General features: G+C 53.3%; 1 protein-coding gene across 2 annotated transcripts; it reads right to left on the bottom strand.

Annotated features, from left to right (window-relative positions):
* Positions 1-1,836: 1,836 nt before the first annotated feature.
* On the bottom strand, positions 1,837-20,723 carry CNDP2 (carnosine dipeptidase 2). Of its 2 annotated transcripts, none has more exons than XM_033087377.1 (12): positions 20,662-20,723; positions 17,818-17,907; positions 16,536-16,679; positions 13,281-13,443; positions 10,765-10,853; positions 9,096-9,296; positions 7,824-7,908; positions 6,850-7,010; positions 4,906-5,070; positions 3,721-3,862; positions 3,349-3,496; positions 1,837-2,483 (listed from the first exon to the last, which is right to left on the bottom strand). In XM_033087377.1, exons 2-12 carry the CDS (start codon positions 17,875-17,877, stop codon positions 2,414-2,416), a joined length of 1,428 nt encoding a protein of 475 aa, XP_032943268.1. In that variant the 5' UTR covers positions 17,878-17,907; positions 20,662-20,723; the 3' UTR covers positions 1,837-2,413. The 2 variants fall into 2 exon arrangements, with proteins under 2 accessions (XP_032943268.1, XP_032943269.1); XM_033087378.1 differs by having other exon boundaries at positions 20,545-20,663.
* Between the last annotated feature and the right edge of the window lie 937 nt (positions 20,724-21,660).

The following is a 21,660-nucleotide window of genomic DNA, read 5'->3' as shown; positions in this document are numbered from 1 at the left end:
GTTGGGGACTTCAAATGGCAGGATGGCAATTCATGAGGAGATGGAAAAGCAAATGTTTGGTAAATGAATGTTTGCGGGACCGTCTTAATAAGGGGACACAGAGGACTCGGATCACATGGGCCTTGTGAGGTTCCTCTCCGTCCATCACACACGAGTTCCTGTTAAACTACAGTCATCTATGACGTCAGCTCCCTTCCTGGAGCTGGTCCTCTGTCTAAATTCTTTTAACATTTAGGGGGAAGGTCACAGGTTCTTCCTGAGTCTTTTGTTTCTTAAAAATAACCAACTTAAAATAACCAACATGTACATGAAAGCATATGTTGGGGTAGCAAACTGCTTTCCCACTCAGCGTCCTCTCGTTTCAGGGGTTGCCGCAGACATTCATTTCCTCTGAAAAATGAGTAACCAAGTGTCCCGTGAGTCCTTCCTCTCTAATGCTAGTCTTTCTCTCGGTTTCCTTGGGACCTACATCATGGTGTAGAAGGATTTCAGGGCTGACTGCCAAGTATGTTTGCCCTCCTATAGCATGGCAGGTATTTCAGCCAGGCATTTTTCCCGCCTCCTGTGCAGCTAGGAGTGGCCTGTACTTTCTGAGAATAAGATGCAAATGGAAGAAACGATTGCTAATTCTGGATTGCACCCTAAGGCAAAGAAGCATGTCTTCCCTCCCCACTCCCCTCCCACAGCTGAAATGCAGCTGGGGTTGCAGGAACTGGAGCAGAGATCCCTGAAAGCGGAGGACGTGCCACCCGGGAGCCCGGCCCCCAGAACAGCCACACCAGCCCCGGCCTGGCCTGCCTGTGCACAGAGATGTGTAAACTGCCATGGCGGTGAGCCTTTGTTGGTTTGGTCACAGCAGCCTAGCCTAATTATCTCTAATTAATACATCATGGCTGAAGGACCCTCGCATCTAGCACAGCTTTGCTGACCCAGATACCAAAAGTAACAAAGCAGAGTAAAGTTGACTTTCCCTCAGTCAAGTGGGTCCCTCCTCTTCTAGATCAAGAACGTAGCCCAGTCAAGTCCTGCCGTTTTCTAAATAAGACCAGGCAGCTGTGTTTATGTTGGTGGCCAGCCTTCTCCTGGGGAGCAACAGTAAAGCCATCAAGGACAAACTTTGGATTTCAGCAATTCCAGGAAAGCCTCCCCTGTGCACAATACAGCTCCTGGACTTAGGCCGTTGCCTTAGCATAAAAAGCTTTTATCCTCTAATGAGATGTTCAAGTGGAAAGACTCCAGGGCAGGTAGCTCAAAGGATCATTCCAGGGCTGTACAGTGGTTGACATCAGGTCGGTTTCCTAAGATAAGCCCCCGTGAGGTCTAGAAAAATGGGGGTGGCTGGATGGAGGTAAGACTGCAGAACGCAAGGCTTCGGGGACTGCAGAGGTGACGCTAGGGGCAGGGGAGGACCCAGGAGTGAAGGTGTCGGAGAGGTCATGGGGCTAAGAGAATGCCTCCCAATGGCACCTGTGTGAGTGGAGGTGTGAAGGCTCCTTTTTCCCACCCAAGTTCTGACCGATGAGCTCAGCAAAGTGGACACACTGCACTGTACGTGGAATCACGCCCTGCTTCCCTGTACTCCTGTTTCCTCCGATCTCTTCACCAGCCCAGCCAATAAACTCGCCACTTTGATTAAACCAGTTTGATCTGAGTTTTGGTGACTTGGCAGCATAAGGAATGAAGGTAGTGGGGGCAGAGTCACTTCCCTGACATGTGAGGAGGGGCGAGTGGGGACTGGGAGAGGCCTGCCCTGCCCCCACGAGCCAACAGGAACCATGCCCTCCGTGGGCAGGTGTGCTCCACGAGTAAGGCAGAGGAGCAGCAAGACTTCCAGGGGCTTCACTCGTACTTTTTATTCATCAGCACAGACTGGGACCAAATAACCCCTCCAGTTAGGTTCAGGTTGTGAGGGTGAATAAAGACAGGAGATGTCAGTAATGGATACGTCTTCAGAAAGGACAGAGCCGCACATGACAGCAAGGGATCAGTAAGGGAGGCCCCTCGAGGCGTCAGATGCCCTGACAGATATTCCAAGTGTGCCTGACCCTGAGTCAAGGGGCAGAGACGGCACCAGAAAGCACCAAGGCCTGTTTAGCCCAACAGGATGCCAACCAGAACCTTCTACAGAAGAAGTCATGCTGTCAGACTTTGGCTGTTTTCTGGCGACCAGGTCGTGCTGACCACTGGGAACTCAGCTATCATTCAGAGTCATTCACAAGTCTCGGGGCTAAACAGCCTTAACTGCCTGGTACAGGTAACGCCATTCGAGAAACAGGTGGTGCCCCCTGTCCACTCTCGGGACTCTGTGTGGTCTGACAAGAGGGAAAGGAGACAGACGACAGCTTTCCTGAGCGATCAGAGAGGAGAGGGTGGAGGGCAAGATTCCTTCAGCGTCGCTCCAAGGAACACAATCTCAGTTCTTCAGCTGAGACACTTCATACAGGTATGCAGCCAGCATTTTGGTTCCTTCGATGTAGTTATGCCTAGTGGAAAGGAACAGTCACCGTGTTGGCTGGTGTCCGGACGTCCAGGCACACACGCGGCATTCTGGGGGCACCCTGCCGTCCTGGCTTGCTGGCCCTAAATTCTGCTTGCCTTTAGATTTGGGCACCTGGTTCTCAGTCCAACTGCCCCACCAGGGACTAGTCCTGGCCGTGCTCTAATAGACTATATGGGGTCTCACCCAGCATCTGAACACCCAGCGTCTGAACGCCCACAGCCTCGCCCTGATCATGGCCCTTCCTTTGTTGGTTTGGATCCTAAGCCTCCACGTCATGTGCGAGGACTCAGGTCCCTGTGGCCGCCCTCCGCCCTCCATGCAGGGTTTCTGCCTCGGTCTTAGGCCCTGACTGGCCCTGGCTTCCTGCCCTCCTCTGCTCTTCCCGAATGGTCTTAGACTCTTCCCTGCACTGCTGCCAACTCTGAGATCACCTTCCGTCTCTGATGGTTACCGGACCCCCCCACCCCACAGTGACTGTACAAGCCAGAAATGTGCAAAAGTGGCTTATAAAGCCAGCAATAACATTACAATTTTTCCAACAGGACAGTGAGGAGGTCCTTGGAGTTGTAGATGAAGCACAGAGATAAACACAGACCACCGCGCAAACCTTGTTCTGAAGAACTGCCACCTCCCCTGGGCCCCCTTTCCTGCCTCCCACCGGAAGTTCTCAGCACGGCAAGGGCAGACGGCAGAGAGCACTGGAGGGGGTGTGTCTCAGCAGCAGGACGGGCGGTCGGGGTGGGGGGCGTGAGGGGGGGTGGGCGCCCTGGGCTTTCACAGGATTTCTCACCGGCGCGCAGGAGGAAACTACCCCGGACTTAGCGCCGAGGACCTACCCAGAGCCTTACCTGTTGAGCTTTTCATTCTGCGAGTGGGCACCGTCATCGGCTGACCCTACAGGCAGCAACATGACGTTCTTGCCTGTGGCCTCCTGAAAAGTCAGAGTCACAGGAATACTGCCACCTTCCCTGGTTAAGTCCGGCTCAACACCAAACACTGGACGGGATGAAATAAAAGAAGTGGTGAGCTTTGGGGCTGCCAGGCTGGGGCTCCACCGCCGATCTCCTACCCTGCAGGCCTGGGGCCAGCAGCTCACCCCGAGGTGGGCGGGGGGCACGGCCCAGCCTGCACACCACCCCTGCTGAGAGCATCGCCACAGAGCCACGTGCCCGAATGATACAGCAGAGCCCCAGCAGACGTCCCCAAGGAGGATGTCTGACCTGTTTTCAGAGCTTTTCTCCCAGCCAAGTAATGTGGATGGTTGAAGTCAGATACCCAGGGCTTCCCACCGTGGCCCATGTACACCTTGAACTTGTTGGGGCTGTGCAGTTCAGCAAACTTCTTAGTCAAGTAGCTTGTAACCTGAAGCACAAACAGAAGGGACACAATGTACTGTGAAGCTTGGCATTTGGTCCAATGCTAGTGATCCAAGAGCCCACAGTGGTCCACAGTGGTCCACAATGAGCCTACAGCGAGTCTCCGATGGTCTACAACGAGCCTACAGTGAGTTTACAGTGCGTCTACAGGGGTCCAGAGGGAGTCTAGAGTGGTCTGCAATGGGTCTGCAATGGGTCTACAGGGTCGACGACCCGCCTGCAGTAAGCCTACCGTGCGCCTAAGCGAGCCCACAGTGGTCTACAATGAGCCTACAAGTCTATAATGGGTCACGTTTCCTGCTGCTGAAGAGTGATCTGTATAATCGTGATAACAGAAAGATTTTATCAGGAAAAAAAATCTTCAGTTATTTGAAGGTAAAGGTAATCTTTTAATTTTAAGCAATTTACCCTTAATGCTGACTTTCCCAAAGGATAATATTTAAACCAAATATTTAAAAATGACCCTTGACCTGCTTTCTAAGAACAATTGCATCAAAACCTAAAACAGCCACGTGCCGACCCAGGGATACCCCCGAAAAACCCCAGTCCTGTGTCCTCTCTCAACAGCGAAGACCTTGACTCCATCTCTCCATGAACCCTTCCCCCGGGGAACTGCTCCCCGAAACCTGGCTGCCCTGTGGCTATTGGACTCTGCCCCACCTGGCATCTTCCCCCGCCCTCCTTCCTCATCGCAGCCCAGAGGCGGCTCCCTTGGACTCTCACCAGGACATATTCGACCTGAAGTCAGCATCTGCCCTGAAGCCTTAGGACGAGGTCCGAGGTCAGGCTTTGGCAGGCCTCAGCACTGACAAAGTTCCCTTACATGCGATTCTCTTTATGTGGCCTTTATGTTGATGAGTTTCTGAACTGCTGATTCTAGTCATCACTGTGTTGGCCAGAGCCCCGAAGTGGGGAAGGAGATTTGGGTTTTGTGTCTCTCAGCTGCCCGGAGCCTTAGTGGAAGTCTCCTGCACCCCACGTCTCCGCTGGTGCACCCCGCCCCACCCCGCGGCCCTGCACCCCACGTGCCTGCTTGCTGACAACCTCGGGAGTCATGTCTGGCACGAGCCTGATGGAGAACTTGCCGATCACCTTCCTCGGAATCACGGTCTTGGCCCCCGACCCAGAGAAGGCTCCTTCAATCCCGTGGAGGGAGAGGGATGGGTACCGCCATCTGTGCATCAGGATGTCTGTCTGCAGAAAACGAGTGGATCAGGGGACAACATGAGGCGGCGGGAATGGGGGCTGGGAGGTCCCTCTTAGTCACATGCTGGCCTGGAGGCTGCACAAGCACAGGCAGGAAGGACAGACCCGCCAGGGCTGGGAGGGGAGCCACCCCACAGGCGCTCTGCTAGCTGCCACCCCGTGACACCTCAAGGGGGCACTGCACGCTCTGAGTGCCCTCAGGTGTGGCAGGTGCCAGCCTCCTGCCACTCTGGACCGCTCGGATTAGCAAACCGTAGGAGCCAGGGCTCCTGCCAGCCCTATCGAATCCAGCGGGAAGGTCAAGGTTCCGGAGACATCACAGCTCCTGGGGGGCCAGAAGCTCCAGACAGAAGACAGCGGCCCAACTCAGGCCATGTGTGAACCCCTCCCTAGGCCCACAGGGCACAGAAATGGGGTACTTCCTATGTGAGGTGGAAAACCAGGACAGTCCACTGTGTCCTGGGGCCAGCGACCACTAACAAGCACTGTCACCATCTGCCGAGGGGACTGGCACAAAGCAGCTTTCTGTCTCCCAGTCATACAATCGATACCACTGCCTCTCATGACCCGTGTGTCCCGGCAGTGGCACGAGATGGGTCTGGAGAGGACACATACCCCTGAGCTGACCAGCACGGAGACACCTGACGGGGCTTCCAGGTGAATTAGTGCACTTCTTGTTTGTGAACCAAATAGCTCAGTAATTCCCGGAAGAACACATATGGCCCTAAAGTGACACCTTACATAAAAGCAGACGTTAATTTGAAGGCAGCAGGGCAGGCGGAGACAGAAGCTGGTTCAGAAGCCACCTTTTCCCAGCATCAGTGCCGCATCCACTCCCGCTGAGGACCGTCTCCTCTCCGCTCCACTTGCGAAGCTCTTACTCCACGTGGTCCCATCGACTCTCTCATGCATCCTGAGCCTCTCTCAGGCGACCTCGTCGTCCCCACGATACCAGCTCAAGGTTCTCGCCCCTGTAGTAACCTAACTGGTCTCCCAACGTCACTCCCTCAGCTCCCCGCCCACCACACCCCTGCCCATAACCTGCCCACAGGTGAGATCGGAGCAGCTCATCCCTCTTCTCAAAGCTGGTCCCGTCCGCCATTCTGGGAGAGCGAACCAGCTCCTCGGCAGACCACAGGGGCCCTACACCTGGCGCCCCGTCCTGAGCCTGGCCTTTCCCAGCCGGCCCTCCCCCGACTTCCTGTTCCCGGCTCAGGCCCTCCCGACCCTGCAGGCACACGGAGCTCTGGGCCACCCGTGCACGCGGCCTGCACACACCCTTTGACATGTGGCCGCCTGTCTCTCAGGGAGAAGACAGACAATTCCCCTTCTCTCCTCAGGGAGTCAATTACTGCCGAACTGAGTGTGAGCTCACAGCCAGCCCTCCCACACTGGGATCTAAACCAATTCACAGAAAAGTCAGGACACCGCTTCCTGCGAGCAGTTAGGGAAACGTCTCGTGCAGTTTCCCCCGAGCAGGGCTCCGTCAGGGACCCTCCGCCCATCTCCAGCGCAGTGCTGGGGAGACCGTCCTCCACACGCACACAGGCAGGAGTGGCCGCCACCAGGGCTCCCAGATACCCTGTCTGGCTCCTACACGCTCATGGCCGAGAGCCGCCACTTCTCCAACCTCCCAGCCTCAGCCGGGAGCATCCTGCTCGGGGTGTGCATGGCGTGAGGGCGCGCGCACATGGATGCACCCGAGCCTCGGCCCGCGCCTCCGGCCCCCCCCACAGGGCCCCTGCACCACAAGTCCCGGGCCAGTACCTTGCAGCCGTGCAGCAGGGTGTCTGTCCCCACGTCCCTGGCGTACTCCTCCATGTCGAAGTCGATCTTGTCGTAGAGCTCCAGCTCCTCCTGTGTCACGGGGGCCACCGCCTGGCTGATGCCGGGCACGAGGATCTTCCCTTTCCTGTCCACCAGGCAGCCTGGAGAGAGCGGGCAGGGTGAGCGGGCAGTGCTCCCCCAGGAGTTGGGAGCCCAGCAGGGCCAAGGCCTGGTGCAGGCGCCTGCTGAGGACGTTTCCTGGGCACACACGATGCTCGGGACTTGTGCTTAAGTCACTTAACTACCATGACAGCCGGTGAGGCGAGCAGTGCCATCTCCCCATTGTGACACAGAGACGCTGACACAGGGTCGGCGGACTGGGCACTGTCAGAGCAGCGCCAGGTCTCCCCGAAAATCCTGACAGTACCCAGTATTGCTCTGTTGACGCATTTCCCACCAGAAACGAGCTTCCCCCACGCTGTGAAGACTCCAGTCCCACAAGCAATACTGACTTCACATGTGGCAGCCACTGTCCACCCTGGGACACAGGACACCGAACTGTGGGTGAGGCAACAATTACACCCAGCTTCACATGAGGACGCTGGGGACTGAGCTGACCATGCCGGGGCTCGTGGTGGCCACTATGATGTAAACCAGGCCGAAGAACGTGACACACAACGTGCCCAGAGGAAAGGGCCGCGTGATTCTAGGGGACGGGCCGGACAGGGCCCCATGGAGCCAGGGGTGCCGAGCCGGGTCCTGGAGGAGACGCAGGGGCTGGTAACATGGGGAAGGGATGATGGAGGAAGACAGAGGCAGAAACGCAGCATCAGTGCCCACTTCAAAGGGAAGGAAGCAGCAGTGACACGAGTGGCTCTATAGAATGCTGGAGCGCCCGACGCTGATGGCAGCCTGGCGACAGGCCCCCCCAGCCCTCTGCCCATCTGCAAGCACCGCCTGAAAGCCCCGCTTACCCATCAGCGTAATGAGATCCGTCATGGCCTCGTGCACCGAGCCCCCGTACACCCCCGAGTGCAGGTCTTTGTCACTGCATTCCACCTGCATGGAGACAAAGGCCACTCTGTTGGGCTGCTCATGTGTAGGAGCTTACTTTTATCATGTGACAGTAAATTGAACAAAGAACATTCACAAGACCCAACGGGCAAGTTTTAAAATCAAACTGTTCCCTCAATGAGCAGAACAAGGTGCTACCCAAATTACACAACTTTGGAAGCAATAAAAAAAAAAAACCATCCTTGGAAATGGTAAGTGTGGGCACACGAGGAAGGCCAACCGCAGGCAGAGCAGTACCGAGCACAGGTGAACTAGGAGTGCCAGCCATGAGCAAGCAGGAGTGCGGAGCAGGCCAACGAGGAATGCTGCCCACAGGGTAAGCGTGCTGCAGGGCAGCTGCTCAAGCACTCAGACCCTTCCCAGCGGTTTCACGGAGAGCCTGCACCTGCCTGCTGAAAGGGTGACACCTGCCACAGAAGAGCCAGGGGGGCCCGGGGTCGAGCGCTCAGGCCTTGCCCACCACTGACTAGCTGTGTAAGCAGGGAGAGGCGGGCGCCACTTCAGGCCTCGGCCCCCTCCCCTGGAACACGATACAGGAAGAGCTCTCAACTCCCGGCTACTGCACCCTGTCGGGTTTTCATACCACAGGTAGAAGGTGCCTGCACAGAGCGAGCGCTCAGCGTAGCGACTGGGATCACTGCTCAGCCTATAAACCACCTTCACCGCCAGGAGCAGTGTCATCAGGCCCTGTGTGGCAGGCCCTCCCTCCTTCTCTGCAGATGAGACGACCACGGCTCCCTGACCACACAGCCAAGTGGCAGGTCTGTCCTCCTCGGTTCTGGGTCAAGTGCAATGTCCCAGTCCCCTCGGGATCCCTCAGTCAAGGCCTAAGAGCTTAAGGGCTGAAATATCGAATATTTAACTTCTGAAAGGAAGTCTTTCTGAACTGCTTTGCGTATGTCTTAGTCTCCTTAAACGGACTAGCATTCCATCTTTTCCCACTGCTCCACGGCAGTACTGCAGAGGGCCCCGGCCTAGCCTGCACCCGGGTGACACTGCCTGCGGATCGAGCCGTGCCCGGAGGACCCGCCGACGTAGGCCACAGGAGCTGGGGTGCTGAGGGCTGGCTTTTCCCTCACGCCTCCAGCATCCGCGGGCTTGGGAGGAACGAATCGACTACAGGTGGGGTGCGGGGAGCACATCCCACCAACGTGCCGAACGCAGCACGGTACCTCGATGAAGAAGTAGCAAATGCCCCTGAGACCATAGGTGATGCAGGGCTTCTTCTTGCCCAGCCAGTAGTTGTCAGAAATGCACACGTAGTCCACATCTTTGAAGAACGTGTCTTTTCGGGCGAAGATCAGATCGTCCAGGCCTTCGGAGCCGGACTCCTCCATGCCTTCCAGACAGAATCGGATGTTGACAGGGATTTCCTGTGAAGGGGAAGAACATGGGCAGCCGTTCAGCTCTCATGTACCTGTAGTTCTTGGAAACTATAGACAGGAAGTCCCCAATTATTACGAAATCGCCAATGTTAAATAACCGACGTCCTCCCGACCAGCTACTCGGGCGGGCTGCGTGTCCCAGGCACTGGGCTATCAGGGGATAAGCCCTGTTCCTGCCGCACTGAGAACGCCTTCCATGGAATTCCTCAGTGTGACCACGTTTCCTAGTCGCAGGGATCTCTGTATTCACCCAGCACAAACATGAGTCCCTGGGAAACCCTCAGCTGCCCTCTACACACAGGCCGTGGCACAGAGAAAACTACAGGGGGTTTCATTAGTGGCCCTGTGGCCACCACCAGTGCCCACACAAATGAGGGAGGGCCTTTCCTAGCTCAGCTGCTGCCCCTGCGCAATGCCCTCTCCTCTCTCATGGAAATCCCTTCCCCTAAAGAGCCATCTGGCTCCTGCTCCGTAGTTTTCCCGGTCTCGCCAAGGCCGTGCGGTGAGGCGGGTGGCCCCTTCCACAGGTGAGAAAATGAAGCTGCACAGGCGCAGATGGCAGGGCCCTCACTTGGACCATCAGTAGAACCCTGCTCAGAACTGCCCCAGACGGCACTGCTCAGGGGACCGCTCGCCTTGCCTCCTCTGCCCCTCACATGAAATCCTCCTCAGGACCTCAGTGTATGGGACAGGTGTAAGTGTAGCTGCCCCGCACACCCCTCTGGGGGCCTTGGAGGAGGCGGAGCCATCCTAGTCCCTGCGCCCAGCACGGGGTGGCTGCAGGGGCCCAGGTAACCAGAGGTTCTGGGCCGCAGCTCCCCACCGCGCAAAATGGACCCCTGGACCCAAGGGTCCAGGACCCTAGTCAGATCGACCACTTCACGCTCTCACAAAAACGTTTGCCTTTAAGTCTGATTTTATCATGATACAAGACAAAAGCAAGATGCAAAACCCTGTCTAAACATGATGACAATTAGGTTAAAAACACGTGAAAAGATGAGTGAGTAACAAAATATGAAGTTTGAGAATTGAGATTCTAGGCAAGTTTTTTCTCTCTACTTCTTTGTATTTTACAAACTTCAACAAGGAATGGATACTTCATAGTTAAGGAAATAATTTAAAACAAAATAATAATAATGTATTTTGAGAGACTGTAAACCGTGCAGAGAAAGGGGTTCGTCCACTATCACAGAGCCTGTGGGGGGCCCACTGCCACGCACACAGGCGGTCACCTGTGGGGGGCCTGGGCTGCTGCTGAACTATCAATAGTGTGACTGTCGAGCCCTGTAGAACAATCACAACCACGATCTTAAACCTGACTCATTGAGCTGCCAGCTGGGGAAGCTTGCTGGCTCGTATCCCGATGACCTTTGATCTTTACAAGCTGTTCCAGGGACCGAGAGCCCAGCCCATGGCACTCAGATGGAACCGGCCCAGTTCGGTGTGGGTGACATACTTGATTCGTTTTCTGAAAGGCTTCCAGGGCATTCATCCAGCCGGCCACCGGCCCCTTGTCATCAGTTGCGCCTCTTCCGTACAATTTGCCTAGAACGGCAGCAATGAGCAAATTCATAAAGTGACGGTGACAGAGACAGACAAGCGAGCATATCCTCAGTGAACATCTGGTAACATCTTAGCAAAACCACACACGGCCATCCTAAGAGATTCTCCTGAAATCGGAAGCCCCACTTTCATTCTATGAGGAGCCCGAGTCTCCAACACTTGTGCTAGAATCCCCAGAACCCCCGCGACGTGCCCTCCTGCACCGCTGACGCAGCACTTAGGCAGCGCACGTGCCCCTGCTGACTCAGAGCCTGGACTTCAGACCCAGCACCAGAAAACCACTATCAGTTGGCTACTTCATTACAATCCATTTTCACAACAACTTGTGGTAATAAGGGAGGAAACCTGGTCAAAGGAGGAACCACAAGTACGCTCACCAAAAGAGAACAAATCTCACCCCACCCCAATTTCGACATCTAGTTTGATATAGAACTTATGTGTGTTACTTATTTCTCTAGGTTATCGCTTTTCAAGCTGAGAGCACGATACTGATTGTCCTCAGTGTAGTGAGTCACACATGTCCCCTCTGCACACCCGCTCTGGGGACCCCTGGGCTGGGCACGGGCCAGCATGCAGGACTGGGGAGAGAAGGCCGGACCACCCTCCTGCCCATCACGTGACGCAGAGCATGGCCGAGGGTGACCAGGGCACAGCAGCTTGGCCGTCGCCTGCTCAGGGTCAGCCGCTCTGTCGGTCTGCCCTAGGCAGTGCTCTGACGCCCTCATCCCTAAGACTGTTCTCAAACATTCAGCGGTTTTAACACGGCCCACTCCAAAGTAGTACAAGGCTTAAAGCCATCATTACCCTGGAAATTTCCTCTTCAAGTAAACCCAACTTCTCCCAAAGGCTAATGAGCTCTTCTAGAAAGGTCCTAGTCCTGAGAAGCTGATGACATGACTAGTGTGCAGGCTGTGCTGGACAGACGTGCACAGGACAAATGTGACGTGCTCCCTGCTCCCAGGGCTCTCCTTTTAGCTCCATCGATGCTCAGGACTCTACCGAGGGAGTCTGTCTGTCTGTCTGTCTGTCTGTGCAGTGTGATCGAGGGGGTGCGGTGGGTGACTAGTGCTGGCGTCTAAACAGGTGTCCACATGGCGCAGGTGGGGAAGGAGCCACGTGGGGGGAACAAGACAGGGAGGTGGGGGAGCCAGTGCCACCAGGTATCCCGGGAGGTGTGAAGAGGAGAGTTGGCATATGAGGTCCCATGGGACAGGATGGAAGGGAGGCGCAGGACTCCACCACTTCAGGTGACAGGAGGGCCTACAGTGGGGGGAGGGCGAGGCAGGGACTGCAGGGGGCCTGGCTGGCCTCTGGTTTTCCAGAGCAGGTGGTGGGGGAGAGGATGGTGGGGGAGAGGCAGGAAGAGGGGACAGGGAGGAAGGGCAGGCTGAGAGCAAGGACATGGCAGTGTCCCCGCCAGGGCTGAGGCGGCGACGCGGAGGAGGCGTCCAGGGCACAGGGCCGCTCAGTCTATAACCAACGGGTCGTCAGTCACTGCGCGGTGATGAGACCACGGTGCGATCTGCATTTCCTCACAGATGCTGCTGTAAGCAAACAGGTTCTTCCTTTTGCAGTGATGAGCACATCTGACATTGAGCCAGGAACGGTCTGAACAGAAACTCAGCGTATCCAGTTAGAAGGGCTTTCCTTCAAGACAGTCTGGACTTAGCCCAAGAGTGCGAGGCTTCTTTACCTGGCCAAAGACGCTGTCCAAAGCGGAAACGTGACAATTCAGGAATGAAGGCAAGGGGAAGCTTTACACCAGAGGGGCAGGAGAAAGGGGCTGCCTGGGGTGAGTCCTCCAATGAAGACTCAAAGTGCCTGAGAGAGGCTGCCCGGGAGGCACTCGGTGACTGTGACTGAGCCAGAGGCCAGGGGCAGGGAAAGACCAAGGCTTCCCTAGTGTCCAAAGCAAAGCTCCTAAAATGCGCCACAGAAGCAGCGAGAAATGGAGTCAGGTACCACCGTGTTTCCCCGAAAATAAGACCTAACCAGAAAATAAGCCCTAGCATGATTTTTCAGGATGACATCCCCTGAACATAAGCCCTAATGAGTCTTTTGGAGCAAAAATGAATGTAAGACCCGGTCTCATTTTCGGGGAAACATGGTAGCTGACAGGTGTCTGAGGGCTGCATGACCTCAGTTCAGAACAGGTTTTCTGAGAAAAAGTGTCAGCAGTAGAAGGACGCATAGCTGACCCAAGACCACAAAGCCCTTGTTTCCATGGGGCCAGAAAGGCTTTCTGATGTTTCTACGACTGGTGCACACGCGTGAAACTTCCAGAACCCGATTTCTACATTTTGTAAAGACAACCTGTTCTGGGAAGACAATGACCAAGAGACTGCCATCGAGTGGCTGGAGTGAAGCGGTACCAGCGCTTCTCCAGAAGCTGCAAGGACGCGTCCTCACCGTCTCGCTCCACCAAGGTGAAGGGCTCGCTGTCCCAGCCGTCCTCCAGGGCTGCCGGCTGCACGTCCAGATGTCCATAAACACACACCGTTTTCTTCTGGGGATCGGAGCCCAGTGTGCCAAGTACAATGGGAGGGAGTGGTATCTCCGAGCCATCAGGGAGCTAGGAGGCAAGAGGGGGTCACCGAGGACAGCCTTTGTTTAAAAAATCTGGTGTTTACAACATATATTATTATGCTACTGTTCTCATTCATCTTATCTGTTCTCATTAATCACCCTCTGTTGTAGAGTTTAAGATCAGTGTTCAACTGAGCCATTAATGAACAAGAATTTACTTTCCCGTAAGTCAGAGCACAGACTGAACCACGTTCACCAACTGCAGGCAATTCAGTAAATTTTTAGAGGCTGATCTTTTTAAAACTTTGTATAACAAAATGTATTCTGAAGGCTGAGTTTGGGACGCAACTTAGTTCAGTATTTTCTAAAATAACGGATAAAAACGACTACAATCTTAAAGCAGAAGGCATGCTTCTGGAATTCGGTAGGTAGATTACCAATGCACAAGAAGGGCCACAGGCCAGGACGCGGCGACGCGGTCACACTGAGCCACAGTGAACTACCAGTGAGAGCTGGCCCTCCGCTGCCCTTTCTCCCAAAGGCCTTGTCAGTCTCCTGCCCGGTACTAACCACACTATCGTGTTGATGCAAATATACGTGAATAAACAGCACAGCTGGTCAGGAAGCCAAACTAATGATTTATAATTGAGAGGTAAATAAGCAGCTACTACGACGACGGACAAGCTCATCAGAACAAGGCTGGCGAAGGGCTAAGTGACCGTCCCCAAACAGCGGGGGCTCAGCATCTCTAAGGTATACGTACATCCGGGAACGCGCGGGCTGCCGGAACACTGCAGGACTCAGGCTGCCTTCCCAGTAAACGTGACTCCTGAGAACTTAGTGTAAGTAACTTGGTAAACCCACAGGACCCAGGCACAGTCGTACAGGGACAGCCTGTACCCACAGGCAAAGAATCGTTCCTTAAACTCACTGCCCTGGTCACGAATAACACGTGGCACTACAGTCACATTGGTCCTCCCTCGGCTCGCCTCAGGAGGAAAGTGATTTCCAAAGGACAATGGATTTCCTCTAAATAAACTCCTACACAATAGAGTTCCTCTGGAATACTTCCACATTTTTCTAAGAAGCCGTCTGGGCCCACAGGTGAATCTGGACTGAAACGCATACTGCACGTTGGAACTCTCTGTCTGGGTGTCCCTAACTACGGGAACGCCACAGGATAAAGTGTGTGACAGCAGAGTCAGGTTCCCAGGACCAGGCGCCACCCTCTGCCCGAGTACCGGTCTGGGCGCCCTCAGACAAGGGTTCCACCTGTCCCCCTCCTTCCCCGCCGACTGCCACAGCCCCCAGCCTAACCCAGCACCCCATTCTCGACTCACTGCACCAGCACCCAGTGGGACCTACTCTGTCCTGGGCATTGTTGACTTCTTCCTTTCCATCACTGCCTGGCTCAGGAGCCATGACCATCCCATTTCCTGAGCTCCTTTGTCTGGGGGTCAGGCCCTCAGCGACCAGGTCTCCCACACCCCGGCCAGGCACCCTTTCTGTGCTATCACCTGGGCGGTGGCTAGGCAGCAGAGACAGGCCCGATGTGACCTCTCCTGCACCGGCCTTGGCTGTGAGGCCCAACACCCAACAGCCTCAATCCAGCCTTTGCCACAATCAGCGCCTGCCCCCTGGCCCTCCCCTCCCAGGGACCCGTGCTCCGAGCTCTGCCACAAGGGCCTGGAATTGCCAGCGTCATCTTTCCTCCATAAGCCTGGTTACCCCAGCTTTGCTGTGTACAAGTGGTGACATCCTATCCCTCTCACACCTGCCCCCCGTTGTCAGCACTTCCTGAAAACTGGAGCACGGCTGCCAAGTGAAGTGGTGAGCGAGCAAATGTGCTGCGAGCTCTCACTGCAAGCATCTCTGTAGAACTTCTCTAACGGTGATGAAATCTAACGATTCCTTGATAAAAACAGGTGTTATGTCATTCAAAACCGTGTGGTAATTACTTTAATCCTTGGTGGAAGGCCTTTTCTTAAGAACTGCACTGTAATGTCAGTGCTAAATAGATGAAATCATCTCCTGTCATGAAACAATTCAATATTTATTTGCCACCCCAATTTTTAAAAATATATTATGAAAAAAAAGGAGGGGGAACAGGTCAAGTATGCTCCTAAAATAATACGAAGAAGCTTGGTTTATTTTCTCACGGGTGGGGTCAAGTGCCATAAGCTACCTGAGGTAACCTGAAGTCAATTAAATCTGTAGTCAGAAGAAAGTGCAAACCAATAATACCGGACTGGGAAACGGGAGGCCCAGGTTTTTTTTCACTTCCCTAACCAGGAACGGATATGGGCCCCAGGGAGGCACAGCCCAACTGAGCCACCGGGCGTTTCCATTCATGAGAAGAGTGGACTGGGCTGAACGGCCACAGGTAAAACCCCAGGACTATGACCTCACCTGACACTTAAATCATCAGGCAAGGGAACGAGATAAACCAAACCTCACCACACCCTGCAATATAAAAGAATATTGCAACTTAGACAATCCATGGCATGAACCATGTAATTCACACAGGACTGAAATCATCTGAAACTGAGAGTCACTTTGGCGTGAAGTGAGATTGTTCATTCAAGTTAGGAAGAAAACAAACCAATTAATTGCATCTGTCAGAATCCTGCACAAAAATATAACTGAGCCCCCAGCCCCACAAACAGAGTAGCTCTTCCCGGAGCCAAGTCATGAAAAAGTGCTGTTCCTACCAAGTAGGGTGCTGGGGGACAGAGTGCAGGGACAGTGGGAGTCTTTATTATGTTATACCTACAGGGACAGAGCAGAACTGCCTAGTTTGAAACGAGGCTGATCTGGGGTGGGGTGGGGGGGATCTCAGCTGTTTCCTAGGAATGATCATTACATTAACGTATTCAGAAGTAATAACGTAATGGTCATTACGTTAAAACAGTTCTCCTTCCCGGAGAAAAACACTGAGTCTGACAAAACCTTTGCCCCAGTCCAATTGAAGAAATCTCTGAGATTAGTATCTAAATTTGGCCTTTTGTGTTTGTTTTAAAGACAAGCATGTTATTTGAAGCAAAAGGTGGTCTGAGAGCTTGCTGAGACCTGCATCAGCTTCCCAGGTGAGATGTGTTCAGCTGTGTTTCTGCCACTCACAGGACGCCAAGCACATACCTTCTGCTTTCCAATATCAACCAGTTCCACAGAGCCACCCAACTGCTTGATGTCTGCAGCGGCCACGTCCATCATCCTTCGGATCTCCGCTCTCTTCTCGGGCCATGCAGAGACGCTCTGGATGGCTACCCATTCCGCAAGTTTCTATTTGTAGACAATAAGCAAAGAGGAATTCTCAAAAGGTGCTCCTTAAGGAAGAAGATATTCATCATTTTGCTGTGTTTCAGGCACCCCAAATTGACGTGTGACCTGTGGCTACTCTATTTTGGAGATGCTGGTTAAATGTAGAAGAAGAGATCCATCACACGTGCAGTTTGCTTAAGATTTTAAAAAACTGTTTTTACTGACCCTGTACCAAGAACTACTAGACCATAACAGAAAAATGTCAGAATGTGTATTTTTAACCATTGAGCATGAGGTGAGTGTAAAATGCACAAAGTTCCATAAATACGTTTATATATGAATCTAACAAAATCATACCCGAGGGATTCAGGAAATAACCAACATTGTCACAGTGCACGTTAGCTTATGATCATCCTGCTTGTGGCCAAGTTCTCTCAAGTATAATTTTTAGAATGAGAACTCTGGTGATGATTTCATCTGAAATGTGTCTACGAAGAAAAACTTTAAAGCATGATTCTTCATGTTAATCTCAAGAAACAGATTAATGTATAGGGCATTACCAAATCATTAAAACACGCAAAATGCAAAATAGGTCTTTAATATATGTCTACTACAAGAAATTATAGAGGGAGATTAAACTAAAATCTCGGATTACCTGTTATTTCTGGAAACACATATTAAGATTTTCTGTCAAAAGCCAAAAGTGTAACTTCTATGCTGTATGTATGTATGTACATGTGTGTGTATATATATATGTATCTATATATCTATATGTATACACACATACATACATATTTTTAGTCGTCTTTTTTGCTGTTGTGAGAACACTTAAGAACTACTCGCTTTGCAAATTTCAGGTATACAAAACAGTATTGTTGACTATAGTCACCGTGCTGTACATTAGATCACTAGAACTTTCTCACCTCATAACTGAAAGTTTGTACCCTTTCAACATTGCTCACCTCCCCGGCAACCACGACTCTACTCTCTGCTTCTTTGAGTTCAACTTTTGTAGTTTCCAATTTGCACATGTAAGTGAGATCATACAGCATTTGTCTATTTTCAATACTTGATTTAAACAGCATAATTTGTATTAGTTTCTCTGAGCCTCATCGGATTAAACTGAATATTAAGTTTATTAGAATAAATATTCCCTTACCTTAACGAAGCGATCCTGGTTTTCATCAACATACTTAAACAGGGTAGTGAGGACTGACATCTTTCAACCAGACTGCAGACCTTGGAGATTCTTAAAAGGAAGAACAACCTGTCAATGCTGCCTCTGGATAGGGCTCAACTGAGCCACGGGCTGGAAGGCGCTGGTTCAGTATCACAACCTCCACCCCACCCTTCCGGCCAGCACTGCAAGCCAGTCGTCACCAGGACTCCAGGAAGTGACCTCAGTGGCAGAAACGAAAGCTTTGCAATGGAGTTAAGAGGCTCAGGCTGATCTCCCATTCTTTTTCAGAAGGAAAATGTACCCCAAAGTGTGTCAAAATGGCAGATAACTGAAGAAAGGGCCTGAGTTGAAGACAATCTGATGACAATTAAAAGTAGGTACTTCCCAGTCATACTGATTTATCAGCACTTAATATTCTGTTTTAAATTTTACTCTCTTAAAGAACACAGAGAACTTTCCACTTCCTATGACCACAGAGGAAATAATCACTCCAAGGATCCCAGCAAAAATGTTACAGCCTGTCTCTTACAGCCACAAAGCCACAACACAGCAAAAAAGCCCAAGGAGAGGCAGAGACTCCCTTTGAGAAAGCTGACAATCTGAGTCCAGAACCTGCCAAAGGCAACATGCAAACCTCCACAAAGGCCTGATGAAGACAGCAGCCTCCCTCCCAAGAGCATTTTCGAACATCCAGTCTCTCAGGTGTGACCCAGCACATTCCGCAAACACTGGGGACAAGAAATCACTTCACTGATCACCTTTAAAATTTGGAATGCATGTGAAACAAAAATGACTCTGGCATTGGGACTTTCAAAACTGGTCCTGTCCCCTTCAACTGACAATTCGGATTCCATCAAGTGGCAAGACCCCAAACTGGAGCTGTGGTTGCAAAGAGCTCAGCCACGCCGCGGTGAGCTGCAGTCACGAGACCCTAGCCCATCCAGCAGTCCTGATGCCTGTGTGTGGGCACACTGCAGTTACAGAGCATTTTCTTGGTATAGGATTTCAAAGTAATTTCTAAACAGAGGACTGACTGTGTCCTCTGAAGCGTGGCAGCTGCTCAGCAGACCGAAGTTACCTGAGCTGTGCAACGAGAGTTCAGCGAGGACAGGAGACCAAACTACTTATTCTCGGTGCCTCCTTCGTCCTCTTCAAACACTAGCAATGAAGCATGACGTATGTCCAACCTTCCTGCCAACTCAGACTGTTCCAGCTGAGGCTCTCCTCGGGAAGAGCCCAGTAAGACAGTCATGAATGCTGTAAAGGAACTTCCTGGGTGTTCATTAGCCAAACTTCATCCACCTATCACCAAAAATGTAAACAGGGAAGCTATCTATGTTCATTAGTCAATATGCTATACGGGGCACTTTTATTTGGGTTCCTGGTCATTAAGTACCACAAATCCCAAGCTCACTGTGGTATATACTCCACATTAATATTATGTGCTTTGCAGCCAAATGAACCAATGGCCTTCCAGTAGTCACTCAAAGATGGAACGACTTACGTTGCACCTTTCACCAAAGGAGACTCAACAGACCAGACTGCGAAGCTCTGCCTCCCAACTCCCTGGAAAAAAAGCAACATCTCTGAACGACCAATCCAGTCAAAGCAAGCGAGGCCAGGTCCTTTTGTCCCTTCACCCACAGGGTGAAGGGTGTGCCTTATCCTGGTGTTGCCCCCAGACCCTATCAAATGGGACCACTTTTATATGCCCTGCTGAACCCAACAGGTTAAGGTAAAAGCCTGTGTTGGACTGAACAAAAGAAAATATCCTTTCAAAATAAGTACCATCTTCAGTCCCCTCTTGAAATCTGAAGTTCCCGGGGAGTGACAAAATTTAGGTAGTGAAACCAGTGAGCGGGGAAGGCACTGGTAACACCTGGCACCATCATGTAGCAATACCTACAAGCGATTCTTTTAGTTGTGAGTTTCCCAAGCTTGTGCCTCATGAACTCAAGGCATGTATTAAATAAATACCGGAATCATGGCTTCAGTTCTCTGTGAAAACCACTAACACGGGGTCAGGAACCTCCAACTTGCCCCACCTACAGCTTTATGGCAAACACGCAATTCCACATTATCCTTCGCTGCTTCTCCCTGCAAACACCAGGGACACAAAGGCATGAATGAAAGGTCCCTTTACAGGTTCAGGCCCCCACCTCCTTACACTCAGCACTAGGAGGGCTCTCTCCGGGGTCCTATCGTAGCAGTTGGGGCAAACTGGCGGTCCTGTCGGCGAGGCCCAGGGTCTAGAGGGCCCGGACCACGATCCTTTCCATTTTACAGGTGAGAAGACGACTGACCTGCCTCAGACCGGCAGGTGCAACCTTCCAGCCTTGAAGGCCAGGGGGAGCTGGACACCCAGACACCCAGACTCCCGGGCTCTGGACCTGGGTGGGCCGCCCAGGAATACCAGCCCGAGCCTCCGCCGAAGGCTCAGTGGGCGAGAGAAAGCCTTTCGTTGTCTGCAGGCCTCGCCAAGGGGCGGCTGCGCCTGGCCGGTGCTCTGCGCGCCCTTCCCCGGCGCCCGCACAGTCCCGGCTTCCCGTGCCGGCCCCACTTGAACGAGACACGTCTTTTCACGTCACTGCGGGCTATGCGGACCTGGTGGTGGGCACGGCCCCTCGGCAGCCGAGCTCCGGGCGCGACTCCCTTGGGGCCTCCGACCCCGGCCCGCCGCACACGCCCGGCCTCCATTGCTCCCACCCGGCAGCGGCCTGGAGCCCGACGCTCCCGGCCTCCGCCCCCTTCCACAAGCCCAGGCTTGACTCCGGTCTCCCCTCAGGGCCTCCCCACCAGGCCCGGTCAGGAAAGGCCACTTACCCGCACGCCGCCTCTGCGCCGGTTCCGCATCACGTGTCAGTCACGCCCCTGGCGCGGGCCCCGCCCACCATCCCCGGCCTCGTCCAGATGGCGGCCGTCGCCCCGCCCCTCGCCGCCGTCCCGCCCACCAATCCCCAGCTTCTTCAAGAAGACTGGTGTCGCTCCGCCCCAGCCTCCGACCCGTCCACCAATCCTCGACCTCGGCCGGGGAGATGGCGACGCCCGCCCCGCCATCGCTCCGCCCCCCGAGCGTGGGGATCGCGGAACGTGACCCAGGGTTGAGAACCCTGTGAGGCTGGGGCTTTGGAACGCGGCCCGGGACAGTGCCCTCCGTCGGTGTCTCCCGCTCCCTCTGACGTGGTGCCTTTGCACTGGTGCCTCAACGTTGGGGTCCGACATGTGGACTTTACTGAGGTTCTGAGGTCTGAAGTGGGGGAGTCCATACCCTACCCTCTGAACCTTCCCTCTCAGGAGGGTCCCACGACCTCTGCCAAGAGTCCCCATCCTAGCGGGCTCCTGAGTGGTGCACATTTTGTGGGTCACACATTTCACATGGCACTTCATCCGCAAAGCCTTCATCAGCACTATTAGCAAGAGGAAATATTTTAGTACTTAAATTCAATAATCCTAGGAGTTAACAACAAAAGCAGATGGTCAACTGATGGTCTTTGGTGCCTATTCAATGCCAACAGGAATCCCCAACATAGGGTGCAGTGAAGAAGGAAACTTTATTCAGTGCAAACAGCTCACCTGTGATACAGCTCAATTATGAAGCAGCAGGGCTGCAGAACAGCACAGCTATGAGGTGGCCCTTGGGGCCAGGGGACCCTGGGGCAGCACCCTCTCCAGCTAGATAGCTTTGCTCTGTGAGACTGGGAAATACAATCCTCAGTCTTCCACGGAAAGGGAAAGGGCACTCCCCATCTAGAAGGAAGTTGACTTACAGGGGGAGAAGACCCCATTCCTGGTCCCTGGTTGGTCTGCCCTCATGCAAATGAA

This window comes from Rhinolophus ferrumequinum, chromosome 19 (genome assembly GCF_004115265.2).
Source record: "Rhinolophus ferrumequinum isolate MPI-CBG mRhiFer1 chromosome 19, mRhiFer1_v1.p, whole genome shotgun sequence".
In the NCBI taxonomy this organism is placed as follows: domain Eukaryota; kingdom Metazoa; phylum Chordata; class Mammalia; order Chiroptera; family Rhinolophidae; genus Rhinolophus; species Rhinolophus ferrumequinum.
Note: the sequence above shows the minus strand (reverse complement) of the source record. Positions and strands in the feature narration are given on the sequence as shown.